Raw genomic sequence first — 14,141 nt, forward strand, 5'->3', positions numbered from 1 at the left:
TACATCGATACGACGATGTATCGTCACAGAGATTTGACGATACGAGTATCGATACAGCTGGCCCTGTATCGATATAGTGGCACGTGTGCAGCAGTGGACCGCGCTTAATTTGAATATGAGAGCACCATTTAAAACGGAGTCGAAAAGTGCTAGGTTTCTAAAAAATAATGAATAGAGCATAATATATAGGCTACAGCCAAGTTTAATCTGGCCGCAGAGGAACACAACTGGAGTTGCCTGATATAAAGAGACGTAATCCCCGAAACAGAGCTTCCCACTTGCGCAATACGGAAGTATCTGCTAAGTGTGCTACTTATCTTTATCAAACTGGCAACCATGTGCACACGCGCTCTCTCTCCACTGTGGATAGAGAGCGCGTTTACTAAATTCTGCTTTGGTGAAATTCAGTGCAGTCCTGTATCGTGATATGTATCGTATCGTGGCATCTGTATCGTGATATGAATCGTATCGTATCGTGACTTTGCTGGTGATACACAGCCCTATTGTCATGGATGTTTACAGAGCAAAGGTCACCTTTTTTAATTCCAATGGGAGAGATGGACTTTTGTTTGCCTTTTGTTTATTATTATTTTGTGCTGTATTGTTGGGTACGGTGTTATTTCTGTTTCAAAAGCCAGCAATAAATAACACTTTAATATCTAAAAAGTGTTCATGTGATTTTATACATTAGTAATGTTGGGAAATGAATAAATGCATAATAATCGTCATAATCGTAAAACCGTGATTATTCCTCAGACAATAATCATACCAACAAAATCTATAATCGTTGCATCCCTACCTTGGACATTACTGATGTCTCACAGCAAGCTGATAAAGCAGAAAGTGATACCTAGTGTCTGTAAAATAGGTCTTCTGTTATTAATATCAGTGGTTCTCAATTGGTGGGTTGTGACCCAAAAATGGGGACTGTAAACTATTAGTAAAATGCAACTAATCATATAGTTGTCCATAAAAAATAAATAAAATAAAATAAAAACAAGTTTTAAATATAAAAATCTGACTTTTCAACTTCAAAGTCTTGTGAACAAATGTTCTGTATATGTTTTATGGCCTTTTTTCAGTGACTTTAAAAATTTAGTTTTTCACCAAGCACGCATACACATTGTTTTCTCAAAAACGCATTAATGTATATACATGCTGCTCACATATTATTGTAGCCCAGTTTGTCCTGAATACAGTGTTATTAAACTTTAGCCATTAATATGTTTATAAGCAACTGAAAAAAGCACGAATGTCAGGGCATGTCAAAACTTCTCCAGGGCCCCAAAACACCCTCAGACACCAGAGGGTTAAAAGGGGACTTTTAATTTTTATTGCTGACATTTTAAGGTTGAATGTTGAATCAAAGTTTAATTAATGTGCAACTTGGTAGAAACTAGCCAAATTGAGAAATGGCCACAGTCTCAAAAATACTTAAAAAAACATTGTATGAAAAAATACAAGCTACTACATTATGTATGTTAAAGCATGATATGTGTAGACCACAATGTTTTGTTTATTGATTAATTGTATGATGCCTTATTGTCTGCTGAGAGTATGAAAATTGGGGACAATAAGAAACTGTAATTTGTGCTTTTCAAGACTTTTTCATGGTAATATTTCGAATGCATTGGTAACATTTTAGATGCAATGATTAAATATTTTAAATACGAAGAAGTAAATACCTATAGATTACCATACGTACCTGTAGATATAAATAAAATACCTATGTTCAATTTTAAGCAGATTTTTTGCTTAATTCTGTATTTAATTATTCATTTTGTTTCTGGGCTGGTTGCTGCCGTTGGATCCCCAGTCGTTACTGGAACAAAATCAGTTCAGAACATCGATTTATACCATGTTCTGTTACGCAGATGTCAGATTTCAAGCAGATGGAGAAACATATTGAAAACTGGGATTGACGTGGAAAATAAGTGCAAAAAATCAAATGATGGATCTTTGCATGAATCCAAAAATACCAACACCTCTTGATGAGAATTTGTAACGAGGATTCATAATTTCATCTGGCATCAAAGCATCACTCAAATATGTTTGCTCAAGTCTGTGCTCTCGGGTTTGTCTGAACAAATCCTCCATGCAAAGACGTCTTGGGAGTCGTCTCACTGTTTCTTTGTTTTTGTACTCACAGTTGTTTTCATTGTTATTCTGGGAAAAAAACAAAGAAGTTTTGTTGGTATAACAACAAGGACAATAGTGCTCCATTTAACATCATCGACATCGCCCTGACCTTGCTCGTTCTGAAGTGTTTCTCTTTCAAGAATCAGATGATGGCCTTTATGTCATATTCTGCATATAGGCCACCCACATAACACTGTTCTACAAAACACATGATATTATTCATTTTTAGTTACACTGCACAGTTATAATTGTCTGGGATTTAAAATAAAGTAAATACATTTTTTTAAATGATCATTAGAGGACATTGGCAAAGACCTGATAGACCAAAAACTGGAGATAATATTCAGTGAGAATACAGGGCCAAATTGGCTGCAAGTGAGTGCATTTCAACAGCCCCATTCTAGCCAGCTTCAGTCTACACACCACCTGTGTAAGTCTGTCCTTTTGATGCTAGCTGAGAGAGACAAAACATGTATTTTGTGAACTCATCCATTACAGATCTCACTACCCTGTGACCTTGAAACAAGCTAATGTGCTATACCCAGCACAAATATGCAAATAGTCCAAAACAGGGACCTGTTCACTTGTCTCATATTAGCCGGCTTACCTTTCACACTTTTTGATATTCATTTAAAAGACACTTCAGTTGAGTACCTTGTTTGGGTTAGAGTTATGTGAATTTTTTATTTTTGTTTTATTTTTGTGCACTGTGTTTTCCTAAACATAATCCTGAGAGATAAAATAAGACTGATTTATTATATCACAATTTGAAGAGGCTGAAACATTCAGAACATCTGAATATCATATTTAGTCATATCTGATTGCTTTTCCCTAAAAAACTATGCTGATGGATATTTTGTCTCTACAGAGTTTTCATATCAACAAACCTAAAGTACATGCTATCAAAATAATTCTTCTCTTCAGACGGTACAAATGTACCCTGAAATGACTCAAGTCAACATCTACAAACAAGTTTGTTTATAAAGATAGTTTGTTACTAGCGTATCCCACTGGGCTTAAAAGGAATATTTCACCCAAAAAAATGATAATTTGTTGATAAATGTATTCACCCTCAGGCCATCCAAGTTTTAGTTTGTTTCTTCATCGGAACAGATTTGGAAAAATGTAGCATTACATCATTTGCTCACCAATGGATCCTCTGAAGTGAATGGGTGCCGTCAGAGTGACCAAACAGTCCAAACAGCTGATAAAACATCACAATAATTCACAAGTGATCCACACAACTGTGTTTGTATGAAACAAATCCATCATTAAGGTGTTTTATCTTTAAACCGTTGCTTGCCAAAATACTAGGGATGTAACAATATCAATATCGTGATATCGCGATAGCGAAACTGTCTTGATATTATCGTGGTCACATGACAATATGAAACGATAGGTCTTCCGGGCAAAAAGTGTAGTGGTTAAAATATATTTAAACTTCTTATTCTAACCATAAAAGGTCTTTAAAGTTGTGTTTTGGGCCATTATGCTTTGGCACAGTATCTATCAAATTAACTAAAACCAAAAGCACAATATGGCTTCATCAAGCCTGTTTTCGTTGCACGTTTTAAAGCGAAGCGCGCACATTGTTGAGACGATCACCTCGTGATCCGGTGTTTTTCGTGCCTCATAACGTCTCCGTTCACAGTGAATGAATGCAGTGAACTCATTTATTGCATGCGCTGTGAGTTTAGCGTGCAGTATGAATTGCTGACAGTTTAAATAGCTAGCGGTTTAAATGCAGTCCAAATTGAAAATATATCTTTCAAGTGTAGAAATTAGGAAAGAATTATTGTAATTTCCTTACTGTAGAGCAAAAATAATATACCTATGAAATATTCATTTTCATTTATTTTACAGTGCAATTGTTTTACAATATATTATTATTATTATAATAGTGTTGTCAACAGACCCGGTACCTTCGGTACCAAGTCGGTACTTAAAACGCGAAAAAGTTTTTTTTAAGTACCAGTGGTACCGAGTACCCGGTCAACCCGGTTCTTGATGCGCTATCCGAAAGGTGCACAGCGCAGATCCGTTCTCTTCATAAAAGCACTGAGACGTGAGAAAAGCAGTTCTGGGCTTTTTTTTAGCTAGTTGGTTAGTTGCTATTCTTGGCTGGATAACTCTAGCAGGTATAGATAACTAAATATGTACACAGTTTGGATTAAATGAAAGTACAGTAAAATTTTATCTCCTGTATAGACTAACATCAACTTACAGTGAGTGAATAATATATTTTTACAACATTAATGTTTTTGAATGTTATTTAATACAAACACTTGATCATTCATGTTTGTTTATTGTGCATTCAATAATTTTAACAGATTGAACTGATTTTATGTATTAGTAAATTTTGAAATTAACCCTAAGAAGAAGAATTGCTTATTGTTTATTAATAGGTCATGTTATCTAACAAATGGAGTCTTATTGTAAAGTGTTTTTAATACTACAGTTTCCATCTATTTGATATACACTTCACTTAAAATATATGTAATCTTATCTAAATGTATTATAAAAGCTGAGGTTTGTTATTTACTGAAAAGTTCTATTTTAGCTGTTGTTATTGATCTAATGTTGCATTTGGTCAGACTCAGCCCATTGCTTTACTTAAGTATATTATATTTTCCTTTTATAGCTGCAGACTGAGGAAGATCCTGAAACACACCAGCAAACCCTAAAACAGACAACAGTTTACAGATGTTTTTCAGCGGCAGCAGAAATATGACAAAAAAAACTTTTCTTCATACTTTTATTACTTGTGGAAAAACTTGAAACACAATTTTAAACAAGTATAAAGAATGGCATTGATTTTTTTACATTTTATTTTTGTTTGACTTTATTAGTAAAAAATAATGTGTTTTTTAATTAGTATGTTTTTGTGTTTTGCTCTGGTACCGAAATTGGTACCGAGAACCGTGGATTTTCACTGGTATTGGTACCGAATACAAACATTTTGGTACCGTGACAACACTATATTTGTCAGGATTATGGACTGGTTCTTGTTGTGTTTTCCCTCCCCATGTGTTCCGTGTCCCAGTTAATTGATTGATTCCATGCACCTGTGTTCACCTGATTGCCCTGTGTTTAAAAGTCCCAGTCTGTTCAGTTTGTAAAGGTCGATGTTGTGCTACTTGTGAACGTCATCCTTGTGTTCTGTGTCTCCATGTTGGCTTATTAAAGACTCTCGTTTTGTGAAATCTCCATGACTCCTCGTTCCCTTGCTCCAGCGAATTGACAGAAGACCCAAACCGATACAGTTACCTCCGTGTGTTCCCTCCATTTTTGTTTCCGTTTTTTCCTCAGTGTTTTTTGTTTCGGTTGTTTCTATGGATCCCCTCTCCCGTCCGGAATACCTCCTCCTCCTGCTGGAGCAGGGGGAGAGATCACTCGAGGGCCATACCACACTGTTCCTGGTCATCGCTGCTCTAACCAGCTACCCGGACGACGCGCTCTGTGCGTTCTACGACACCAGTTTGAACATCTCGTGCAGAGCGTTGTCGTCCGAAGATGGTCCTCGAGCGAATTTCGCCACCTTTGTGGAGTGGACACTGGCAAAAAATGGATCTCCGTTCCCCGCCTGTTCCCAGGAGAATCTCGCCAGTTCCACTCCCGACCCAGTGCCCAGCCCACCATCTCCCCGATGTGCGGAGCGCATGCCCGAGCCCACCGCTGACGGAGAGCCGGAGCCCGCCGCGACCGACGAGCCATCGCCGCATGGAGCGACAGTGCTGAGAATCGCCGCAGAGCCGGAGCTGCAAATGACGTCAGTCAAGGTTTGTGATCCGGCAACAACGGCCGCCACGAGGGAGAAAGCCACGGACGGTGTGAGCGCGGAGAGGAGCTCCGCCCCCTGCACCGCGGCTGAGGGTGAGCTGTGTATGGCGCGGCAACTGTGCCACACCGAAGAGGAGAGGGCTCCCATTCCTAAGTTCAGGCCTGAAAGCCCAGAGGCTCACAAATAACCCACTCCTGCCTCCTCCTCCACTGTCATCTGGCAGCCCCTCTGAGCGCCCTTAGCCCACCATCTATGCGGTGCGAGCTCTGCAGAACTTGGAATAAACTACAGAAAGCGAGTAAAGAACTCTTAACGTTAGGCTACTAAAAAGGTCAGTTTAATCTCGTAAAAACTCCCATTAATAAAAAATCTGACTACACTGCACAATTAATCTCTCACACTGCATCTTACACGATTATGGTCTCCGGTCCTGTTAATAAAAAATCTGACTACACTGCACAATTAATCTCTTACACTGCATCTTTGTTGTTCATGATGAATTCGGTGCTTGCACGTACACTGCTTTTATTATTATTGCAGCTTAGATGTTCAAACAGTTGCACTACTCCAACTTTGCCACAAGGAAAAGTGTGTACGCCTGCTCAGACCTTGACGTGGCAGTAAGTACTTTTCCATGTCAAAGACCGTTTTTATAAATATTAACGTTGCCGTGGATTTTAGCGTACGCACACTCTAAGATCAAATCTGTGCGTACGCACATTTTATAAATGAGGCCCCAGGTCACTGAAACCGAACATTTTTGAAAACTCCTGCCAAGGTGAAGATTTTCAAAAACTCCGGTTGCAGTGTTATCGTGTAGACAGCGAAACCTGAGTTTTTAGCTTGTGACGTCAGAGCCTATGCGGTTATCTCCGCCTACTGGAAACTTTTTCAGGCTTCTGATTGTCCAACATGGCTTTACGGTTGAGATTATATCGCCACCTGTTGGTTTAGCATGCTCTTGACAGTGCTTCATAGCATGCGTTTGCGTTTTCATGTGGACAGAGATTTTTTTTTTAAACGGAAGAAGGAAAAGTTTATAAAAATACATGTGTACGTGTGGACATGGCCTTAGTTGGGTTGAAGCTCTTCATTTTGAACTCTCAAAGTGCATTAGATAGAATAATTTAACTTTAAAATGTACAATGTTTTTTTTTTTTCCAATTCTTTGTCTTTTATTTTTTTACATATCGCAATAATATCGTATCATGGACTTCATATCGCAATATTATCATATCGTGCGATTTTGATATCATTACATCCCTACAAAATACCAGTCCATAATTCATAATAACAATTAATCCAGTGAAACACTCCTTAAACTGTTGTCCTCTCACATCAAAATTTACTAACATATTTGTTTACAACTGTTTTGGACTGTTTCTCTTGTAAACGGTGCTTGATCTGTGCACAATTCAAGACAAATTTTTCACTGGAGAAAGCAATATTATGAATAAAGGACTCGTAATTTAATGGGAAGCAGTGGTTTGAATTTAAAAATGTCATAATGGCGCAGCTTTTTAAACACACTGCGTTTTGAGAAGATGTTAATTGATTGACTAGAGTGGTGTGGATTACTTGTGGTTTATTGTGATTGTTGTTATTAGCTGTTTGGACTCTCATTCTGACGGCACCCATTCACTACAGAGGATTCATTGATGAGCAAGTGATGTAATGCTTAATTTTTCTAAATCTGTTCTGATGAAGAAACAAACGCATCAGGACGACCTGAGAGTGAGTACATTTTCAGCTAATTTTCATTTGTGGATAAACTATTTTTGCACCAGCACTAACAAGCATAAACGGGTCGCCTAAGCAGATTTTTTCAGCAGCAATGCCCGTCATACTAAATGCAAGTACATAACATGAAAGCATGTTTCCCTCCTTAGACTATAATGACCTTCATTTGTCTTCTGCATGTAGTGGTTTTATAAGAATAATGCTTTGTGTATCTCAGAGAAGGAGCTCAGAGGAAAACCTCAGGTTTCGAATTGCGCTGGACGCTGACGCGTTGCATGTCTCCTCTCGCATTGCATCTGATCGATGCATGTGATCGATACCATGGAAGACGATGAGGCCATTTACAGAGACACGTACCTCCAGCTGCAGTCATCAACCACATAAATAGATGTAGCACTGATAAGCTACAGGACGGCAAATTCGAAATCTAATGGCACGCTGTCCCATTCGAGAAATGCTAATGAGTGACCTAAAACCGGAACGGGAGCAAGCGTGAAATATGTTAGGACACTTAAAAACAAGCATGCAGATGTCAAGCGAGATATGTGAGAACGATACAGTAGGCGCTCTTTTAATTTTTATGCAATAACAAGCTTCAGAGGTTTAGAGTTTAAGAGGAATACAGCCACACTTGATGACAGAAATAGACAGGGTGCTACAGTTTGTGTAGGCAGACTTTAGGTGAGCGTGGCAAAATTTAACAAAGCTGAGACAAAGCATTACAGTAAAGGCACACCAAGACCCCATCTGTTCAGAAAGCTCTCAGATCCATTCTCAAGAACACTAGGCTGAAATTGTACACCATTCAGCATGCATCTATGGGGTGCAAGGGAAACTATACAATATCTTAAAGGGATAGTTCACCCAAAAATGAAAATTCTGTCATTTACTCACCCTCGTGTGGTTCCAAACCTGTATGAGTTGCTTTCTTATATTGAACATAAAAGAAGATATTTTGAAGATTGCTGGTAATCAAACAGTTGGTGGTTGCCATTGACTTCCATAGTAGGAAAAAAATACTATGGAAGTCAATGGCAACCACCAACTGTTTGATTACCAGCAATCTTCAAAATATCATCTTTTGTGTTCAACATAAGAAAGCAACTCATACAGGTTTGGAACAACATGAGGGTGAGTAAATGATGACAGAATTTTCATTTTTGGGTGAACTATCCCTTTAAGTGCACTTTTGAGGGCCACAACACCCGCTCAGGCATGCTTATGTTGTGCCATGCAGATGCGGAGTGTTGAACTGCATGATAAAACAAGGAAGGCAAATGACTGATTTATTAAAACTGGGATGAAGACTTTAGAATTAATTGAATTGCAGGTTAAGCAGGAACTAAACAGGCGAGCCAAGCTCCAATTTGCGCTTTGTGTGTCTAATCAGAAAAAATAAGCACCTTACCTTGGTCTATTTGTTCAGTTATTTAAGCCCGCAGTAATTAGTGTCAGGACAAAGTACTAAAGGTTAATGAGCATTTGATAAGGTGCCGTTTTATTAACCAAAACACTTTTTCCCGCTGAAACGTGGGAAATCTGACACTTTTCTGACTCCACAGATGGTCTGAGGAACGTGATAAAAAATGGCGTTACTGGTTTTTGGCGCATATCTGATTTGTGTACCCAAAACCGAGATGGATTTGGCTACAAGCGGCGTTAATTGTTTTTTGGACCGTGAATATGAAGGCGATCGACTGCACTGTAAATAATGACAGAGGCCTGGGTATCGACACTTGATTTAGTGAGGAGAAAACAAAGCCTCTGCTCTATTTTTCCGTTGCTCTCTGGGCTGCATGTCTTAAATCAATATCCATCAACGATTTTGAAATTACACCCAGATTAAATCCCAATTTCATCACCGGGAGTCACATCTGCTGAGTTTCATTTAATTACATCAGCCTAGAAAAGGAGAATCAAAGTTGTTTGTCAACCGTTATTTATCCAACCGAAATGTCAACAAAATCCCAAACCAACACGAAGCTAGTTTTTGACATGCTTTCTTCATCCGCACATTAAATGATGTAAAGATTTCACTTTAAGAGATGTGAAAAATCCTCTCAAGATTTACCTTGTACGATGAGATGCACTTTTGTCGATTCTGGTTTCTTGTTCGTGAGGATGGAACACACGTATGGCCCCTCGTCGTATAAGTTCACGTTTATGATCTTTATACTGTATTCAGTGACTGCTGTGTTTAATAGGACCACCCGGGGGTCCAACGACCATTTTTCATTCCCTGTGAAGAGGATAGTGGTCCGGTTTAGCCATGCCACCCGCGATACTTTGTTGTCCACATTGCACCTGTTGAAAGACACACAAACAGAAGAGGATAAATTTGATTGCTTGCCATATGTTAAAGTAAAAATAGGATCCACAAGGCTGCACAGGGTTAGAAGGCGTCACCACAGCAATTTAACAACTCAGTTTGAAGTGAGTTGGATACATTTTGAGTAACTTAAATGAAAGGCAAAGTGTTATAATTTAAATGAGGAAGTCATATTGGGATAGCATGCCCAATTATCACTTTCTTTAAGTTTTTTTTTTTTTACAGTAAAAGGAAAAGGTCAAGCTAACTTCTACTTGAAGAAAAAGCCAAGAACACAATTATTTATATTCTAGAGTCCAATACTGGAGTCCAAACCTCGAGCCTAACCTTCAATTCAACAAACTTTACTGGAGAAATATCATAATGCCCATAATATCGCTTCAGCTTGCTTGGAATATAACGGAAAAAGGCAACAAGTAATATAAACAGATATCTGTCTGTTTTCTCTCCTTTTCTATTACAGATCTCGAATACCAGTTGGAAAATTACAATAGCTTTTCATCTCATCCATTTCAAATAGCTGTGAGGAAAAATTAGGCCAATTCTTGGCGATAGCCACCCTTCAGTTCAGAAGAATCTGGATGTGACACTACATTTGTCTCCTTCACAGGAAAGGACATTTCTTAAAACTGCAGAAAAAGACGTAGAGGCATTCGCTATACTTATCTTTTTTACCCTTTTCTAAACTTTTGAGTGACGGCTCTAAAGGTTAGGACTAATTGAAAGTCAGAGCTACATATTAAAAAACTGAGGCCGCAATCCCATGCACAGCTGTGTACTTTTACAAAAGGAAAAAAATACTGTTTTCATGGTGTTTATTTGTGATGTTCTAGCTGGCATTTGCTTTATTTGTCAATAGTTATTTGATATTACAATGGCACAGAATGTGCTGTGTTGACATGGTTTTCATCAATGACACTTTACAAGGTGCACTGAGTATTTTCAAAATGCCATTGCCAAACCATTCACGTCAGCATGCCAAAACACTGCAGTAATTCATATTAGTCTTTAAGAGGGCTTCACGCTCAAGGTCAAAATCAGTAAATGGATTATCAGACCCTTTACTGGTGAATTTCTCGGCTCTGAAAATTAGTCAACAAGAGAGCGCTCTTTTGGCAAATCTGGAGGGCAACAATTGCAAGTGTGAAGTGAATGCTTTCTCAGGATATTCTTCAAAGGGAAAAGCTCATTCGGACTCTGTTAATCTATGCAGAGTGCTGGAGCGCAAGAGAGCTTGCAGAGGATTTGAACCATAGAAAACCACAAGATTACGCTCCGGCCTATAATCATGCACGCTCTGCAGTTTTTGCTTGGGAATCACTGTGCACATTTTAACAATACAATGGATTTTTTTAAAGTTTCAGTCTAAAAATAACCCCATAGCCGCTCTGTGCTTGGCCTTAACACCTTAAAAGTGTTGCAGAAACTACTGTTCATATTGTAACGTATTGGTGCTGTGGGGCCTAATTTCCCTTCACTTAATGCTCGCTTTCCCCTCCGTACTGAAAAATTCTCATAACTATCAGAAGAAGGTCCCCTAGATGTTATTACGAACATTCATTCTGTACCCAGCACCCTCCATCTTCCGAACCGCACCGTTCATCATGTCCCAATATGTGTCTAGTTGATAAGTGTGTGGATTTGTACCCTTATTCTGGCTGAGAGCGACAAACTGAGCCTTAAACACCAAAATAATTATTTATTAGCATGATGGGGAAAACATGGAGGCTGTGCCAAAAGTTAATTTTCTGTTCAAAAGTTACATTTTATGGGGCTTATTGGTGAAAGGATTGCACTGTGAATAGGAAGGTCATGGTTCCAATCCCACCGTGGGCACCTTCTCTGGCCATTCTGAGCAGGACGCTTAACACCTCATCTGCTCCAGGGGTGCTGTGGGACAGATGATTGCGTGCTCTGAATTTCTGCGCCTGCCTGTGACAGATTAGATTAGCAATATGCAAGATAACGAGTTTGCATAGTGGCTGTGGGAACTGCTGCAAAGTCCTACAAAATAAAGCAAAAAAGTTTTAAGTAATTTGAACAGAAACTGTCTCAGCTTGAGTGTTTAAGAATCGTGATTACACATTTTGAAAACAATTAAACTGCTACTAAATAGGTCCGAGACTTGATTTGAATTTTAAAACATACAAATATTTATGTTTATGCAATAGCAGGTCATACAGAACACTGCAATGTCATCACACGGTATATGCTTCACATCAAACAGCATGCATACATTCATAATGATCCATATCAAACAGCCGGCGCACACATTTACATATGCATATCAACCAATGGAGCCATTATAAATGCAATATGCTAAAAAGAAAACCGCCCTCACTGTGCTTGAAATGACTGTCACTTAAATTTAAAGCCGAGGCAAAAGCATACGTATAGATTTTTCCACCCTGTGCTAAAAAGTAAGAGGTGTTTCTTGGAAGGCAGAGCCTCCATTATCCAGCATTGACAGGCTGAGATCAGGCCTCATTCAGTGAACTAATGACTCTGTCACACCAGTCCCTTGCACTTCAGCCTAATGGACTGTCAGCCACCTTGGTGCGAGATCGTTTATATGAAGAAATATCTTCTCAACTCAAGCATGTTCTAAAATACATGGATAGATTACCAATATTTTACACAACACCCTTATTTAGAGATGTAAAAACATATTTTGTCTGATTAAAGCTTTTGTACTTTATGTAATGTAATGTATTGTGGAAAACAGCGCACATTTAATTAAGGCTTTTGAAAATTTATTTCTGATTAAAACCATCTGACTGATTAAAAACCAGATTCACATACATGCTAAATATTAAACATCTGCTTAGTGTCATTATAACATCCATATGGTTAATATATATCCATCAAGCACAATCAAACCTCTACAAATGATTCAGAATGCAGCGGTACGACTGGTCTTCAACGAGCCCAAAAGAGCCCATGTTACACCTCTCTTTATCTCCTTGCACTGGCTACCGGTTGCGGCTCGAATCAAGTTCAAGACATTGATGCTTGCATATAGAACAGCCACAGACTCAGCACCCGCCTACTTCCACTCACTACTACGAATCTACATCCCCTTCAGAAGTCTGAGATCCGCTAGTGAGCGACGCCTCGTGGTACCATCACAGAGAGGCTCAAAATCACTTTCCAGAACATTCTCGTTCACCATTCCTGGCTGGTGGAACGATCTTCCCACCCCTATCCGGAATGCTGAATCCCTGACAATTTTCAAGCGACAGCTGAAAACCCATCTCTTTCGAAGCTACTCGACTTCATCATAAAAAAAAAATTAAAAAAATCTCTCTATTTATTTATTCCTTCTCTTTCTAGCTTGTACTTATTTCAGAAATCCATCTGGTGTTTTTTTTCCCAATAAAGATGAAGTATATTCTGACAAATTCTAGATCTAGAGTTGAGGCTTTAAACACTCTTAACACTCTTACTAAAAATCAATAAAAACTGATAACCTAAATGTAACCCTGGACCACAAAACCAGTCATAAGTTGCACGGGTATATTTGTAGCAATAGCAAACAATACATTATATGGGTCAAAATTATCGATTTTTCTTTAATGCCAAAAATCATTAGGATATTAAGTAAAGATCATGTTACATGAAGATATTTTGTAAATTCCCTGCCATAAATGGTGATGACAACGAGAGGCCATTTCATAAAATGACACCTGCCATATTTTTCATATCGCTGCTGTGCCTTTTTAAGATATGAGTAGGTCAGTGAGACTCTGTGCTGTGGGGATTCGGTGCTTGCAGATCATTGTCGGCAGAAGGTCATGTGGTCTCAGGGTGAGATTAATGACAGGCAGGCTTTATGTGATGGGAGACTGATGAAGGCCATTACACCAGAGGCAATGAATGGTGGCCACTCTGTTTGGGCTTTCAGATAGAGGGGAAACAGGAATGATTTCCCCAACCAGACACAGACAGCAGTGTCGAGAGTTTCATACTGGGATTAGCGGAATGTGGGATATATATATATATATATATATATATATATATATATAAAGTAACAAATACTGTCACACAGAAAACCACACATTAGGATGCGGTGTGAAATAGCAATGTGATCTCATGATAATTCGTATGTATTTTACGTAAAATGTGGTTCTATAAAACGTACATTTACTTACG

The 14,141-nt window shown here is 38.5% G+C and overlaps 1 protein-coding gene across 2 annotated transcripts in view; it reads right to left on the reverse strand.

Annotated features, from left to right (window-relative positions):
• opcml (opioid binding protein/cell adhesion molecule-like) overlaps positions 1–14,141 on the reverse strand; it is a 154,570-nt gene that overhangs the window by 44,837 nt on the left and 95,592 nt on the right. For both annotated transcript variants that reach the window (XM_016482959.1, XM_016482958.1), the window contains one exon: positions 9,732–9,964. In XM_016482959.1, the coding sequence (XP_016338445.1) occupies positions 9,732–9,964 (233 nt within the window). The remainder of the gene's footprint in view (positions 1–9,731; positions 9,965–14,141) is intronic.

Source organism: Sinocyclocheilus anshuiensis, unplaced genomic scaffold (genome assembly GCF_001515605.1).
Source record: "Sinocyclocheilus anshuiensis isolate Anshui unplaced genomic scaffold, SAMN03320099.WGS_v1.1 scaffold437, whole genome shotgun sequence".
In the NCBI taxonomy this organism is placed as follows: Eukaryota; Metazoa; Chordata; class Actinopteri; order Cypriniformes; family Cyprinidae; genus Sinocyclocheilus; species Sinocyclocheilus anshuiensis.